The sequence below is a fragment of the Trichosurus vulpecula genome, chromosome 8, assembly GCF_011100635.1.
Source record: "Trichosurus vulpecula isolate mTriVul1 chromosome 8, mTriVul1.pri, whole genome shotgun sequence".
Classification (NCBI taxonomy): Eukaryota; Metazoa; Chordata; class Mammalia; order Diprotodontia; family Phalangeridae; genus Trichosurus; species Trichosurus vulpecula.
Window position 1 is genome coordinate 253123550 of NC_050580.1, and position 18154 is coordinate 253141703.

The 18154-nt window shown below is 42.6% G+C and overlaps 1 protein-coding gene across 1 annotated transcript in view; it reads right to left on the reverse strand.

The window, feature by feature from the left end:
* The window catches only part of CCDC88C (coiled-coil domain containing 88C), a 228223-nt gene that overhangs the window by 98130 nt on the left and 111939 nt on the right, over positions 1-18154 (reverse strand). Inside the window, exons 7-12 of the mRNA XM_036736733.1 lie at positions 12047-12105; positions 9463-9546; positions 7938-8078; positions 6818-7002; positions 5634-5715; positions 4808-4966 (exon numbers count right to left, since the gene is read on the reverse strand). Coding sequence (XP_036592628.1) covers positions 4808-4966; positions 5634-5715; positions 6818-7002; positions 7938-8078; positions 9463-9546; positions 12047-12105 — 710 coding nt within the window. The remainder of the gene's footprint in view (positions 1-4807; positions 4967-5633; positions 5716-6817; positions 7003-7937; positions 8079-9462; positions 9547-12046; positions 12106-18154) is intronic.

Sequence of the window (18154 nt, forward strand, 5' to 3'; positions counted from 1 at the left end):
CAGTCACGTCTGACCCTTCGTGACCCCATGGACCACAGCAGGCCCGGCCCTCCTATCCTCCACTAGGCCTCAAAGTCCGTCCATGATCACGTTTGCTGTTTCCATGACGCTGGCTATCCACTCGTCTTCTACCGTCCTCTTCTCCCTTTGCCTTCAAGCCGTCCCAGCATTAGGGTTTTTCCCAGTGAATCCTGTACTCGCATTATGTGGCCAAAGTTTCTGCTTCAGTATTTGAGCCTAGTTCCTTCCTTGTCGCTAGATACGGATCCAAGTGCTCTTCTGTAAGCTTCGGCTTCAGTATTCGACCTTCCAGTGATTGGCCTGAATTAATTTCTTTAAGTATGGATTGATTTAACTCTTTTCTCTCCGACGGACTCTAACAGCACACTTTGAACGCATCCATTTTGCCGCACTCAGCTTTCCTTGCAGTCCAACTCTCAGCCATACGCAGCTACTGGAAAAACCACAGCTCTGACTATACAGACCTTCGTCCGCAAGGTTATCTCTCTGCTTTTTCAGTATGCTGTCCAGATCTGCCGTAGCTTTCCTTCCAAAGACTCCTCCAGCAGTCTGTTAAAGCCTATGGACCCCTTCTGATAATGTTTTTAAATGCATAGAATACATAGGATTACAAAGGAAACCAATTATATTAAAATGCAGTTATCCAAATATTTTTTAAAGTTCTCTGACCCCAGGTTATGGACCCCTGATCTAGACCAACTACTCCATCTTACGCATAGATTTAGCATTAGGCTTTTTCAAGTGCTTTGTTCAAATCTAAGTATGCTATACATCTACTACATTGTGTGCTCTAACCAGACTAACTATCCTGCCAAAAACAGGAAAGGCATTTAAGTCTAGGATGACCAGTTTTTGACAACGTCATGTTGTCTTTCAGAAATCACTGCTTCCCTTTCCAAGTACCCACAAACCATTCCTTTGATGCGTTCTATTTACTGTTGGCAAGATTCCAGAAGTCAGACTCCCTGGTTTACAGTTTATAGATTCCACTTTCTCCTCCGCACTCCCCTCCCCCTGCCAAACTGTACAGTAATAGCCCTATTACTTTAGCCTTTATGACATCTCTCCCATTTTCCAAGATCTTTCAAACATCGCCCAGCAATGGCAGCTGCCAGCTATTTTGGTACCCGAGGATGTTAATGATCCGGGCCGGTTTACTCAAACTCACAGAAGACAACTGAATACTGTTTGACCACTTTCTTCATTTATTTTGGGTTTCTATTTTTTCCCCTAACTTTTCCCCCCTATTTTTCTGGTCCAAAGAGCTTATCTTTGGAAGAGAAAACAGAAGCAAATTAAGTGGAGGCTTTCAGCCTTCTCCAGGTGTCTATCCTATTATTTTCCTATTCTATCCAAGCAGCACTCCTATAATCCCTTCTTTGATCCGCCTCTTGTCTCCCACGCAGATTTTAAAATCATAAAAAAGAAATAAGCTTTTTGTTGGCTTTTTTATTTTTTACCAAATTCATGTCATTCCGAGATTTAGGATGCCTCCAGGACCATCCTGCTTTTCTATTTCAATTAATCCTCAATAACTTATCCTTGGCTCCATCTTTTATACATGTCTTTTAAAAAAATCTATCAATGAGGCAGTGTGGCCAAATGGAGAGAGAGTCAGTCAGTTTCAAAGTCAGCTAGACCTGGGTTCAAGCCTTGCATGTTGACCTGTACTGGCTGCATAAGCCCAGAAAAACCACTTCAGAAAAATACCCTGAAGAAAAGGGGCTGACTTGCACTGGTGAAGGGAATTTCCTCACCTGGAAGTCTTCGATACTGATGAAAACATAGATCTAGGCCCTATCCCTACCCCTGGTGAGTTCTTTGTATATCCCTATTAGTCTCTTTAAGTAGCCCAGCTTACTCCTCATCAGAATAATTTCTTCTTGGGGATTCAGAATCTCATTTCTGAGAGCTTTCCATCTAATTCCTTTCATTTCTGTTGCCCTAAGGGAATCTGATAAATTAATTCATGCTAAGCTGTTTATTAAAACTCAAGCTCATTAACTCCCCAGGGACATTTGCATTTTAAACTGTAACCGTGTTATAATTCAAAGTAATAAAGCTCTAAATGACAGGACTTCAGAAACCATTAGAAGGGCATGATGAGGGAGAAATTCGGGGATGACGGTATATTCTCCCCAAAAGTCACCAGGCATGTTACTACACTGTACAGAGCAGAAAGTTCTGGATTTTAGGTCAGAATGCAGGCGTCGGAGTCTTGATTTGGCCACCAGCTTGGTCCCCTTGGACCAGTCTCTTAACCTACCTGGGTCTAAGCTGACTCATCTGTAACACAACAGTGAAAAGGTTACCTACAACCAAGATTGCCGTGAAGAAAGTGTTTCACCAAGTTCAAAGTACTATATAAATATTGGTTATTTTGAGTCCGGTCCAAATAAGGAAACTGAAATCTAGGAGAGAAAGCAGACACTGGATCCTTAACGGGGTAGGTGCCACCTGTACAGATCCAAAAACTGCAGTAGTGATGATCAGAAGCCTGGAGCGTTTGAGCCTCTTCCTGGGATGTGTACTACTGGACTGTCCTTGCTCTCCGTGAGTTGTCTCAGCTGGTAGTCTAGTTGGTACAACGCATGCAGACCACTACAGGACCGCACCGGATCCGCAGGAGGTAGGGTCGCTACTTCTAATGAGCAATTAAAAAAAAAAACTTTCTTTGACCAACGCAGGAATTCATACAGATATTAATAATCATCGGGGCCAGGAGATGACCTCCAAAACAAAGATGGCAGGTGGTGGCCCTTCTTTACCCTCGGTTCACGAAGAGATCGCACTTTAGCGACTTGTTATTGTGCATTATAAATTAATGGCTCTCTCTTAGAGGGATCAGGGCAAGTTAAGGTATCACTAAGCCTTCCGCCAGGAAGAGACTCCTTCACTGAATACCTGCACAATAACAGATCTTCAGGACTCATGACGAAAGATGCCGTATATCTCCAGAGAAATAACTGGTGAAGCCTGAATGCAGATCAAAGAGACTTTTTCTTTACTTTAATTTTCTTGGGTTTTTTTTTGTCTATGTTTTCTTTCACAGCATGCCTACGTATGGTATAACCTATATCAAACTGCTTGCCTTCTCAATAAGGAGTAGTGGGGAAGGAGGGTGAGAATTTGGAACTCAAAATTTTAAAAATAATGTTAAAATTGTTTTTACACATAACTGGGAAAATTTTTTAAATTAAATATTAATTTTTTTAAAAAATAGAAAGAGGAGGACAGGGGAGACAAACAATGTATGTTCCACATTCACTTCATGAAGAACCCTGGGGCATGACTGCAGAAAGTGAAGGTATCAGATTCATCCTCTGCTGAGAATACCTAACCCAACCAAGCGGTCTTGTCTTGTTGTTAACAAACCTGACATCATCACAGCAGGACTCAGCATTCTAACAAGAGGAAAATTAAAGTTGTTTCCTGGGTGTGTATCCAGTTGAAGGAAAAGGTTTCATGAGTAAAATAAATCAAGAAACCATGGCATTATTTCTTGGAAAGTCAAAGAACAAGACCCCTGTTGGTCAGCCTCTTAGGTTAAATGTACTTCTTACCCAAATTCAATTTAATTCACATTTTCTGAGCTCCCCCTCTATCTTCAAGGAAATAGAAAAGAACTTTCTACAGTGTTTTTAGGTCACCTCCAACATTTCTCATTCAAAGAAAAGTAGGAAAAAGAGCTCCACAGGAATCCCAAATCTTTCATTTTATAGAAGAGGAAACTGAAATCCAGACAGGAGTAGCCAACTTGCCCAAGGTAATGAAACTAGGAAAATGCACACCCTCAGGTTTTCTGGCTTTTTTCTTTTTCTTCTCCATCCTAGCTATCATTCTCTATGTTGTTAGTTCCCAAATTACTACGATGAAAAAGGAATTTTTTTCCCTTACCTGCTGCTTCTCAGAAATAACCTCAACTTATTTAACCCAAGACGGTAACTGCAAAGTGATGTGGAAGGTGAAATCCCATATTCAACCCTTAAGGCCCAGCTCCAACGCCACTTTTTTTTTTTTTAAAGTGAGCTCCTCATGATCTCTACCTCTGCTACGAGGGACCTCAACCTCTATTCTGAATTCTCATGTACTTTTTACCCCTCTCCATCATCATCTTATTTTAGTCTCTGTGTCTTTTCTCATCTACTAAAATCTAAACTCTAGCAGGCAAAGATCATGTCTTGTTGTTATCCCCCAGCACCTAACATGCTGCATCACATATGTAACAGGGCCTCTGTGAGTGTTTACTGAATTGAAATGAAAGGATGATCATTAAAACTTCAGGTGAGGACAAGAATAAATTAAGCGACTCCCTTTCAGCAATGTTAACCACCTCTAACATCAGACTGCAGCCCCAATATCCCCCACCCCAACAAATGCCACCGTAGGCTCTGATGGAGAGAAGGATCAAAGATTTGTAGCTAGAAGAGGGGCCTTCAATTCCAACCATGCTTATTGTGCACATGAGGAAAGTGAAGCAAAGAGAGGTTAAGTCATTGGTCTTGAGACACACAATTATTAAACGTTCATATAAGGATCTGCACCAAGGTTCTCCTGACTTCCAGTCCAGGGCCCTACTGAATAGGAAAATAAGAGGAATACTTTGAGGAGGTCTTCGCTAGCTCAAAAGCAGGACCCTTATGAACCCTTCCCTGATGCTCTCCTTCAAAGGAGAGTGGAGACAGATCCATCTATATATGCTTCTGAAGACCCATCAGGGGTCACAACCCTGGCCCCCATAAAAAGAAACTCCCCCAGACCAGTGCTTCTTAGGAATCAGCCTCACCTCCATACGAGCTTTATAGAAATCCACATCATGCAGTTTTTCCTTACACCTGACCAATTCCATTTCAAGCCTCTCCACTCGGTTGGCCCGCTCTCTCAAAGAATCCAGTTCATCCCGGTAGGCTCGGGCAGACCGGGCATCGGCCCCAAGGTGAATATTCTGGATAGATGGAAAATGAGAGAAGAAAAACCGAGCGCTATGTTATCTTCAGATGGTAAGGAATGTTAAATAGGGCTGGGGAGCCAGGGAGAGAAGGATCTCTTACTTGAAAATGGAAACATGGGGTACTAAGAGTATCCAGGAATTTCAAAGAAAAGGAAAATGTTGGTACCTGAAGAAACTATGCACCAACCATTACAAAGAGGACGGCTGGGTACATGCAGAGCACTGCTGCAGAAGACGGCTAGTGCTACCATAGTTCTCAATATGCTCAGTTAGCTTTACCCTCAGAAAACTCTTAAGAAACTATAAGGGAAAATAATTTTACTTTTGCTTTAAAAAAAAACTCCCAAGGAAGCGCTCCTTAACTATGTGGTTGGCTGGGCACACACAGGGCACTACTATGGAAGATGGCTATCACCTCTGTAACTCTTAATGTTCTCAACTTTATCTTCAGAAAATTCTTAAGAGAATATAATGGGGAAAAAATGAGTTTCTGCTTTAAAAAGACAAAACAAAATTCCCGATGAAAAACTCCTTAACTTCCTGGCTTTTATTATTAACCTTCCCAATCCCATACTTCTAACTCTTACTCCTGAAACACAGTATTCTGTACACAGTAGGTGCTTAATAAATATCTGCTGGATGGAAGCCGATCCCTCCTTACCTCCTGCTTGATTTTCTGCAGTTCCAGCACCAGCTGATCGATTTCATGCCGAGCATCACCGAGCTGCTCAGATTTCTCCTCCCTGAAGAAAGGGATTTAGAGGTGAGAACTCGACAACATCGACAAATCCATTGGACCGGGTTCTGCTGTTTCTACACAGACAGTGTACAGGGTCGGAGAGGGAGTGGGAGGGAGAAAGGAAATCAAGTCCTTTGGGAAAATCCATAAATGTAAATGGAGTTTGCAGAAATGAATCTGCCTTATGAATTCCTTCTGTTTTCTCCTGGCCTTTTCCTAAGCTCATACCACTAGGCATGACAGATCCCCTGCCAAGGTACTACCTGTACCAAACAAAGAACTCACTTCCACAAATTACCCTGATAACAAAGATTTGATCACAGGGACCTGAGGTCCTGCTGAGACCACCCTCTCCTCCAGCCCACTCCCCCCAAACTGAGAAGTTCTGGGGAGTACCACTGAGGGTGGAGGAGCAAACAGCAACCCCAAGATAAGGGAAAGAAGAGACAGAGAGACCATGACCACCTTGAAAAGCAACCAATCAAAGGAAAGACAATATAGTGAAAGGGAGGTGGGACACTTTTAGAATAACAGTATTTAAGTTTGTTTGTCTCCAACTGAGATTACAAAGTGTCCCAAAAGGCACAAAAACCACCTTGAATTTGAATCTTAACAAAAACCAACTATTTGTTAAATAGGGTGTCCCAAAAGTTTTCTGACACTCTTAAGCTTAAGGGTTAAAATTTCCCTAAGACTTTTAGGACACCTAGCATAACAAGGTAATGTTTAATTCAGCCCCTAATTTGTTGGAAGGGTTGGGAGAAGGAGGAAGAGATGAAAGATATGTTTTTTTGAAAAGCAACACAGTTTCACACGACTGCACGTTTATAATCTATATCAAATTGCTTTCTTTCTCAATAGGGGGTGGGGTAAGGAAAAGAAAAAGGAAGAAAATTCAGAACTCACAATTTTTTTTTAAAAACAAATGTTAGAAATTGCTTTAACATATAATTTGGGGGAAATAAAATATTAAATTTTTTTTAAAGCAACATAGTAAGTATAGTAAGAACCATATCAAATGAAACTCACCCATCACATAACTAAATGAAAATTTAAAACACAACTCTGGGCTCTGTGAGGAGGGAACAAGCTTCCCGATGACTTACAATTCCTGCCGGATCCTCCGTAGCCTGGCCTTGGTGTCGGCGAGCTCTACCGCCAGATGCTGCTTGTCCTCGCTGGAGAGGCTGCTGGTCGGGCTGGGGGTGGAGTCCGTGCTGGACAGTTTCAGGGGGCTGGGTGGCTGCTGAGACTGCAGATAATCTCTTTCCTGGGTAAGGTCCACTATTAACTTCAGTTAGGAGGGAAAAAGAGGGAAGAAAGGACGAACACAGGATCATCCATTTAGAGCTGGAAAGCATTCACAAGGCATTTTACAGATGAGCAAACTACGGCTCAGGGTTAAGTGACTTGCCTACAGTCATACGATGATGGCTCCCTCTAAACCACTTATGTTTTATTCCCTCCATACAATTTTATGTATCACAGTACAGTGAATTTAGAGCCGGAAGGTACCTTAAAGGCCACCGAGTAAAGCCTCTAGTTTTACAGGTGAGGAAATGGAGTCTCAGAGAGGTTAGATCATTTGTCAAGGGTCACACAGCCTATGAGTACGAGGCAGTGTATGAGGTGGAATTTGAACTCGGGTCTTTCTGACTCCAAATCCACTCACTGCATTACCCCTGACTTTCACTAGTTCTTGTAGGGACTGTAGGGATATTCTCCTTGTAGGGATTGTAGGGATATTCTCCTGGGGCCCTCCATTTCTAAAGTCTATGGTTCTAGATACGGACCAGACAATGAGCAGAGAGAAGGAAGAGGGTGTATTAAATAAGATGAGTCTTAAGAGGTCGAAGAGGAATTAATATCAGAAAAAAGAAAATAAAATACATGTCTCAGGAAGAGACAGCAGAGGGACAGCTAGGTGGTGCAGCGAAGAGAGCACTGGTCCTAGAGTCAGGAGGATCCAAGTTCAAATCCAGCTTCCGACACTTGACACTTACTAGTTGTGTGACCCTGGTAAGTCTCTTTATCTCAACTGTCTCAAAAAGAAAACAAGGGAATAAGGGCAGGACAGGACAGGAAAGGAAAGACAGCAGAGATACCAATGACTGGCAATGGCAAAGACTGCTCCCATCAGCAGCCCACTGCGGCCTTTCTGTACAATGCCTCCCCAACCTCTGCCAGGCCATTCTTCCTAGGACGGGGAGGACCCTTCAGACATACTTCTGTGCATTCGTCTCTCTCATCGATGAGCCGTTTGAGGTGAAACACCATGTTCCTTGAGAGAGACTCCAGCTCCTCCGGGGCCATGTCCGGCAACTCCAACCACTGCAGGTCAAACACGTTTTCTTGATTCTGGGTCACCTACAAATAATGACAGACACTCTTGATGGGGGTGGGATGGGAGTTCTTCGAGAAAAGGGGGAAAGAGGAAAGAACAGAGCTCAAGTTAATCACGAGCAGGGCACTAGTGACGGTAAGTGGATCAGAACAAACGTAAGATGTGGGCTCTAAATTTCTGCCGAACACCTGTCTCATTTGGAAGGCGGTGAATTATTAATCCCATCACTGAGGCAGTTTGCCAAGTGGAGTCAGAAACAGGTAGCGCTTCAAATCATCTTAAACTAAGCCTTACTTAACAAAGCCACACTTGTCCTGAGAATATCTGGATGTACTTTTCTACTGAGTAGCCCAAACCCCAGGAAACAGAGATTTTCCCTGAGGTCGGTCACGAGTCTAAAACTGAAAATCAATTCTGAGACACTGAGCAGATTCTCTTTCTCAACCCCCCTGCCCCTAAGGACAGCACCCCCTCCCTGATACTCAAGTATTCCAGGTTTTACATTTCTAACCAACCAGCACTCCTTACAGGTATCCACCACAGCCCTGCTCGAAGACCTCAAGAGCCTTATAATGATGACTACTATTAGCTGTAGTGGTAACAGCAGCAGTGGTAGTGTGAGCTTCCTTGATCAAGATGGGGGAAAAGTAGGTAAGTGCCCAAAGGACTACCAATTATCATCTCAAGTGTATGACAGCTGCAGGAGAATGGTTGACTCACCAAGGCAAGCCTGTGGGCACAAGCATTTGAACACACCCTCGAACACACACACACACACCCTGCAAAGTCCCACCAGGAATACCCAAGCTGGTGGGGGTGGGGAACGGCGCTTCTAGAATTTTCTAATTTCACCCTTAAAAATGACAGCAAGTCAGTGTCTTTTCTCCTCACTACTGACAGTAGCAGAGTCTTTTTCTTTAAAAAGAAATGAATATTTGAAAGCAGGATGACATTTGCCAGAGTACATTTTAGAAGTATGTAAATCAATTCTGAGCCTAAACCAACTGACAACATCACTCTTAAAAATAGCCTGAGCCCATATTAGGTAATATGGAGGAAACAAAAGGAGGTTTAATTGAGGGCTCAAAAAAAAAAAATAAAGAAGAGTGTGTGTGTGTGTGTGTGTGTGTATGTGTGTGTGAGAGAGTGAGATTGAGAGAGAGAGAGAGAGAGAGAGAGAGAGAGAGAGAGAGAGAGAGCACATACATACTGTAACTGGCTTATGGCTATATTTCCAAATGTAATTATGTTGTCTGTGCTAGTTCAAATTACAAATTAATAAAAATCATTACAAATGATGTTGACCTTAAATTAACCCAGTACTGAGAGCTAAAGCCTCATCATCACCACTGGTATGGTACCCCACAGCCAAGTACCCAAAAGCTAAGAAGGAAGAACAAACCCCACCTCTTGGATGTGTGCCACAATCCCAGCCTGGGTTTCGATGTCCAACTGTTTGATTTTTTCAATAAACTCTTCTTTCCTTTCACACTGTAAAGGGACAAAATGTTAATGGAAGTTGTTTCCTTGGCCAACAATAGGCTCCACAAATGCATCTGAACAAACAAACAAAAAAAGGAAACTTCCTTCTTGCCAAATCTGGCAACTTCTCTTAATGTCCAAAAATTTCTTCCCATGGTGTTTTGGTAACACTCTCATTTATGTTTCCATATGGGGATCATACGGTCAATTAGCCTCAGCACCTTACTCCTTTGGGTGACGCATCCCATGCTGAAGAAAGGCCATGATGGGTCCAGTTCGGAGGCTCTTTAATAAAAAATGCTGCAAATGACCAGGAGCAGGGGTGGCATTTTCCCCACAGCACCGACTACTCTATGATCAAGGCAGTCAGTTCCCAGTCCCAAAGAATCCTCTTTTGGCCACCACACGAGCGGCCCAAGTCAGAAACATATCTAATACCTGGTTGTCTGGTGTAAAAGTGTGCTCCCCCGAGAGTCACCAGGTGTGGGCACTTAAGGGATACAACGGAGAGACCGTTGGACTGAAGAGTCAGGAGGACCTGAGTCTAGATCCTACCAAAGTGTGTGACTCCGAGCAAATGACTCAAGCTCTGTCTGCTTATGTTTCCTGATCTATAAAATGGGGTAATTACAACACCTAACTCTCAGAGTTGTTGTAAGAATCGATGAGACAGATGATATAAACCCAACTCCAAGCCAGGCTCTTAACCTCTGAGAGCTGCGGGCATCTAAGGATGTCAAGTCAAAGACGAGCTTTCAAGCTGATATTGGCAGCGGGTGTTTCCATGCTGGGAGTTCCCTAAAATAATGCAATTAACAGACTGAGCATCCCAAAGTGCTGTGTGTGTGTGTATCTATGCGAGTGGTCGGTTTGACTGTACGTACATAAAGACCCTTCACAAACTTTAAAGCGCCATATAAATGTGGGTCATTATTATGGTTGTCTGGTTTCTAGTCCCAGTTTTACCACTGAACACACCTCTCCTCGCCTAGACGTTCTTGTCTTTGGAATTAGAGGTCCGAGTACACTCTGGGATCCATTTCTACTCTGAGGTGTCACTCGTTGGAGGCGGTCAGACGGACCAATTACACGGGTATACACGTACACTTACGGGGTGGGGTGAGGTGCTCAACATGTTATTTCATCATCATTTTAGGGAACTCCCAGCATTGAAACGCCCTCCACCAATGTCAGGCTAAACACTCATCTTTAACTAAGACTTTAATTATTAATTATTTATATTAATAGTATTATATTACTATATTAATATTATAAAAATTATATTAATAATTAATAATTATTTTTTATTAACTTTAATTAAGAGTCATGTCTAAGAAGCAGTACTTGGACCCAGGTTTTCCTAACTCCAAGGCCAGCCTTCTAGTCTCTATACTCCCTTTCACATACAGATGCACGCACACACGCATGTACACAGTATGAAAGAGTGGTCGGAGAGCCGGGCTTGGAGTCAGAAAGACGTGGATTTGAATCCTGATCCTGAGACGCATATTGGCTACGTGACCCTGGACAAGTCTCTTAACTTCTCTGTGGCCCAAGCAACTCGTTAAGACTCGAGATCTCGGGGAGCAGAACCAGGAGAACCTCGTACACAGTCACAGCGATGACCAAGTTTGATAGACTTAGCTCTTCTCAGCAATGCAAGGTTCTAAGACAACTCCAAAAGACTTATGATGGAAAATGCTATGCACATCCAGAGAAAGACCTATGGAGTCTGAATGCGTACTATTTGTTCTTTCTCTCTTTTGTTTCTTCTTTCCTGGGGTTCATTCCTTTGGTTATAATTCTTCTTTACAACAAGACTAATGTGAAAATATGTTTAATATGAATGTATACGTAGAACCTACATCAGATTGCACGCCATCTTGAGGAGGGGAGAAAATTTACAACTCAAAAGCTTGTGGAACTGAATGTTGTAAACTAAAAATAAATTAAGAAAAAAAAGACTAGAGATCTCAGAACAGGTACAGTTCAGCAAGAGTTTCTCACCAGGATTTTTTTATACCAATAACTATAACTCCAAGCAAAAGCAACACACAGCAACTTATCAAAGAACTGTCCAATCTCTACTCAGGGGCATAGGACAAATGCTCCCTTTACCTCGCTTACCTACACAAAGTGTAATTTATTATAGGAACTACATGTTACTAGAGGGGCAGCATGGTACTGGGGACAAAATGGTGGACATGGAGTCAGGAATAATTAGGTTCAAATACTATCTCTGATACTAACTAGCTGTAGGACCTTCTCTAAGACTATATAAATTAGAGACAGCTGCAATGTTCATGAGTGAAGGGAGTTTCCACGGGGATAAGAACCATAGGTCATTGATGTATTAGGCACATCTGTTAGCTTAATTAATGACACTATTAAGTTCCTATTTATTCTAGAATAGTTGGCTTTGATACATCATTGGGCTGTACCATCAACTAACTAAAACACCATGTATCATTACATCACCCAATCCTGATCCCCAACTTCATGCACCAACCTGAACAGCACAGCCCAGCACCAGTAGGAGGACCTTCTTAATTTCATCCATACTTTTACCTAAAACAAAAGAAGAGCCATACAGGAAAGTCAGCTTATATATACACACACAGTACTCCACTAACCACTAACCATTCATTTATAGACAAGTCCAGATCAAATAAGGAATCCCCCTGAAGTGGTGGCCTGCATTTGATGGCAGTCTTTGAAGTTATAATTATATAAAACCCACTAACTGGTTCCAGCTCTAGTCTTTGCAATTAGCTAGCTAAAAGTGACTGCTACCCTCCTCAAATTTCTCACAGCAGCTCTCTGCCCGGACCTCTCCCCACATTCTACCTAGATAATAGTTACTTACATACGTTTCTAATTCGCCCAACTAGAACTCAGGCTCTTTGAAAACAGGGGCAGTGATGTATGAAAAGATTGATGAATTTAAAATTAGAGGACTTGAGTTCAATTCTCACTTAGGCTTACTCTTGGAAAAAGCATCTAACTTCACCAGGGGGGCCCATGAGTTGCCCCCATCTGTAAAATGAGAGGCAACACAGTCTATGAGAGAAAGAGCTAGCCTTGGAGTCTGGAAGATCTGGGTTCAAGTTTTGTCCCCGACACAAACTAGCTGTGTATTCTTGAGAAAATCACTAGGCCTTTCAGTGGTGGAAGCAACTCTCAAGAACTACACATTAGAGATGCATCGATGGAAAGGAAGGGAGGTTCCCACTTTGGGATCCTAGGTCTTCCTGACTCCAAATTCAGCACTCTGTCCCCCTTGTCATGCTTCCCTTCGAACGATGAAATCACAAGACCAATAAATGAAGGAATGAATAAAAGAGAGAGGGAGGGAGAGGGAAAGACAGAGAAAGAGAGAGGGAGGGAGGGAGGGAGAGAGGGGGGGAGAGAGAGAGAGAGAGAGATGGATAGAGGGATAGATAGACAGACCAATGGATAGACAGATGGATAGATAGATGGATGGATAGATGGATTCATGGATGAATGCATGGATGGATGGAAGGATGGATGGATGGGCAGACAGACAGACAGACAGATGAATGCATGGACAGACGGAAGGATGGATGGATGCACAGATGGTTGCATGGATGGATGGATGGCTGGATGGATGGGCAGATAGACTGATTGAATTAGATGGGGATTCAAAGACAAAAATCAACAGTTTCAGCCCTCAGGGAGTTTACATTCTATTAGAGGAGACCACAAACATATTCAAAGGAAAAGTAAATGCAGACTCCCACTGTGAGTCATAAGCAGTCACACTGCCGAGGTGAGAAACCTGGAAAGACCATTTACCATATTCCTTAGCAGAACTGGGTCCCTGGGGAGGTTTGGAGAAGGGGAATCACTTTGGAAACCCAATCCAGAGCGTAAGCAAGAAGGGCAAGGCCTAAGGAAAACATGTGCCTGCGTTATCTGCATCCTGGAGATTAACAAGCAAAGTGACCTAACTCAAGACTTCTTGGCAGAAAATGGGAGGCGGACATCTACAGGCAAACAACATACACAGCTGCAAACTGTTTACAGCAATTAACTCTAAAACAGACGGAAACTGTCTAGAGTCACCCATCCCTGATGGTAATGAAGCAGGTGGGGTGAGAGGGTCAGTGAAAGAACAATACAGAACACTGGTGCTAAATGTTGCCTCCCTGCCACCCCAATATTCCAGGCTCCCTGCCCTCTCCACATCTAAAATTCTATGCACCTATAACATTTACCCTTTTGTAGAGGTACGTGATTGCTCTTCCTTTCAGAGCTTCTAAATAACTAAAACACATGGTCATTTTCTCTCGCTGAGAGGTTAGTTATAGCAGGGCATTTGGTCTGGTTAACAAACAGAAGCAGCAAATCTCCCTTACCAACTGGGATCTCCCCACAACTGACCACACTGCCCTGAGTGAAGTTGTTTTAGCTCACGGCAGTAATCTGTCTGCAGGGAGTGACCACCAGCAACGATGGAAGTGAAAATTAGAAATCTATGATGTTCAGCTAGCACTCCACACCTACAAAGGTACGCTGGCCAACAAAACACCAACAAGGCTGGGCATCATTTTTATACCTTACACCCCAGCCGCCTCCAACTAACGTTAAGAGAAAATACTGCTTAGAATAAATAGAAAGAAACCACGGTATTCACTGGGCAGCTAGGTGGTGTAGTGAATTTGACTAAATTTTAAGTCAGGTAAAACTGAATTTGAATCCTGCCTCAAACAAAAGCTGTGTGATCTTAGAAGTTATTAACCTCTCTTGATCTCAACTTTCTCATCTGTAAAATGGAAAAAGAAATCGTCCCTAACTCACAGGATTTAAGGACAGCTAAGTGTCATCGTGGATAGAGTGCTGGGCCTGGAGTCAGGAAGACTGCAGTTCAAATCCAACCTCAGACATTTCTAGCTATGTGATCCTGGGCAAGTCGCATAATCCTGTTTGCCTCAGTTTCCTCCTCTGTAAAATGAGCTGGTAAACCACTCCAGCATCTTTGCAAGAAAACTTCCATCAGGACTGTTGTACCATAGGGTTGTTATGATGATCAAATAGGTTAATAAACACAAAACGCTTTGCGAACCTTAAAGCATTAGATAAAGGTCAGTTACTGCATTGCCTTCCATGATGAGATGCTTTAAACCATAACTGAAAATCCTCTGTATCTCTGTTCTTTCATGCCTCTCATATTAAAGTCAACATCTGACTCTGTTGATTTAAATACTGATAATTTCCTAAGCATGATTACAGGGTAGTAAGGACGGGTTTTTTTAAATAGTGAGTCACCTCAGCACAGTCTACCAACCACTTTCAGAACAACCAAGTTCTCTGGAAATGACCCAATTTGCCTCTCCTAGAATTTCAGTCAAATCCCTACCTTTAAAGCTATGTGTAGTACTTCTAATCCACCTATGATTTCTATCGATTTGCCATCATTCAAAGTCTCCCTCTATGCATTCACTGGCCCTGCTCAGGTCTGTGTAGACCAGTTCTCAAAAAAAAATTTTATCTGAGAATCCCTTTATACTCCTGAAAATTAATAAGAGCTTTTGATTATGTGGGTTATATCTATATTGATATTTACCATATTGGAAATTAAAACATCTTAATATTATGAGGAAATCAGTTTGGACCTCAAGGACTACACTTTGTAACCACTAGTATAGATTATAAACTCCTTTTAAACTGCTTTCCTCAGAACCCTACCCCAGAGTGTTCAATAAGAAATTATCTATTGGTTAACTGGGAGTTAGGCAGGCAATCCAAACAGCACACACATTCTGGGGAAACTTCAGTAACTCCTACAACCAACATCTTCCATCTCGAGTACTGCACCAATGACACTGGATTCACCAGCTCTGGCCACAGACAAACACAACACAACATGGATGGAGGCCAGATTAACTTATAATTCAAGGGTTAACAGGGGAAGAAAACTCCAGGTGGGGGAATTTTTCCATTAAAACAGCTTCCATCCCTACTGTTTTAGTATGGGTGTCCCTAAGGAGTCCCGGACATCACAGATCTTGAGGAAGAGGCACCTCAAAAACCATCTAGTCTAATCACCAACCGAGACTCAGGCAATCTAAGAGCCTTGCATAAGGTCACATAGGTAGTGTGCTTCAGAGGCAGGATTTGAACCCAGCCTTTAATCTTAATATATAAAATAGCTTCCCAAGGCAATTTAAAACATCTGGGTTTCACATTTACCATAAACACACAACCAGAACAGGAGCATCTCAGAATGATAACAAAAACCACCCCCTCCTCCAACCCCCACTCTTACCCAAACAACAGACAGAATCTACTTCATTTCCTAGCTCCAAAGTTAGAAGATAGAACAGCAAATCACGAGCAGTTACAAAGATCTCAGTGACAGATCCAGAATCAACCAGGTGAGGGAGGAGGGCAGGGGGAGGTGGGGAGGGGGGGAGAAGATCACTATTATCTAGAAAATGCAGAGCCCCAACATTAGCATAGCAACACAATGACCTTTAACCAACAACATGTCTCCAGTCCTAAGACGGATGCCGCATGCAAAGGCAATCCTGTTGGACGCCATGGTGGGTTCAAGGCTGGCTGCGGTCTGAGCATGTTCTCCGTGCTTACAGACGGTCTCTAAGAGGTCTAGCAAACAAAGTTTGGTAACCAGGCAGCAGTATCTGACAGTCAGTTCAGTAAAACTCGGCATGCTGGCTGTAACTGCCTGTCTCACACTCCTGTGCTAGGTACCCACTAGAGATTCTGAGAAAAGCCAAACCACTCCAAGTCCTCCAAGAGCCTCCCACTTCCAGAAAGAATCAAGAACTCATTTCCTAGCCCTGAAAATGGATGGGATGCATGGCTGTAAGCATCAAGCAGGATCATTTGCCACAGGGTTAGGTTTCTTTTCTGACAACTCTCATCTCATTAGTATGCAGGAACAGAAACTTCACCCTTTCAGTGATTGCCGGTGCAATCAGACTAATTTCTATCGGGACAGTCCCTCATTCTCCCCAAACGCTAACACAGCTTAAGCAAGGCTTAGGGAGGAAAGAAATAGAAAGTCCACTTGACTACATTCAGAGGGACAACACAGAACTGCACAAGGCTGTTTTCTAATGATTACTCAAATACCGAATTTTAAAAAATTTGTCCTGTTTCCATGGCAAAGAGGTCAGTAGGTTTTCTCTGCTCAACAGAGTGATGACTAGTGGCAAGCATCAGGGCAGCACATAACAGACTGAAAGATTCTGATGGAAGCCAAAGGGTGAGGTTTGAAAAGCAGGCCAGGGGCAGGCTTGACAAGAGAAAACAAGCACTAAGTGGATTTAAGATTATAGACCATGTTTTCAGAAATTCTATTTCTCTGCAATCTTAGAAAATGATCTGAGATAAAGGGCAAGGACATTTCTTCCCCAGTAGCTGGCACACAGTAGGCACTTAATAAATGCTTGTTGACTTACCTCAGCCATAAGAAGCTACTACTGGTCCAAGCTGGATATAAAGGGTAGATAGAACCTCTAAGTCTTAATACTGGGCAAATAGCTCGCCATTACTTTAATGCAATAAGCGTTCTCAGCCAAATGGACTGAGCATAACTATAAACTATTATTAGTGTCCAGCCTGTCCTGCCCTTGCCTGCATAAGAATAATAAGGTCACAGAAGGGCCCAGTTCTCCCACATAGACTATATATACTCCAGAAAAGATTTAAAAAGGGCACCAGATTGAATAATGATAAATAAATCTAAGGAGAAAAACCATAAACTCCTCCATTCAAACCAGGACTGGACCATAAGATAGCCAAAGCCCCTGAGCATGCACAAAGGAGTCCCACCAGGAACATCCAAGGGAGCTCCAGTAAATATGGCCAGAGCAGAATAATACTCCAGAGATACACTAAGACTGGAATGCTCTTCTGGGAGATGGGACAACTGGAAGCTTGAGTTCTCTGACAGGAAGGCTGGGGGTGGGGATGGGGGTGAATCTGCTACATTCTGATCATAGATTCGCCAGGGAGCCCTTCAGACTGCAGGGCTCTGACCTATGATTCAGAGGAAAACCGAAACCTTCCAATGCTCTGCGGGATTCCACCAAGTTGAGGTCAGACCCTCACTACTCCATCCAAGCGTACGGGAGGGATGTAGCCTATCTCTGGCACATAGTGTCAAATCAGGAAGTAAGGCTGGGAAAAATGAGTCAACAGAAGATGGCACCAAACACAAGGAAAAAGTAATACTGTGGATCAAGAGCAACCAAAGAGTTAAAGCCAACAGTGGAGAGTAACTTCATGAGTATAAGCAGAATCTCAGGGGAAATTAAAAGGCTTAGGCTTGGCTTCAAAGATTTCAAGAGTATGTGGAAGAAGCAAGAGATGAAAAAAATAAAATAAAATAAATTCTGGAGGAAAAAAATGGGAGGTCAAACAGCTTTAAAACAAAAAATGGTACTTTCTTATGATAATAGAGGACTCCCTGAAAATAAATATGAAGAAAACAGAACTCAGTGACTCGGGAGACAACAAGAAGTATTAGAACAAAATCAAAAGATTAAAAATTTAAGAAAATGTAAGGTATCAATTATGAAAACAGTCTTCCTGTTTGAATAGTGCCTACCTTATATAAAGCATCTTC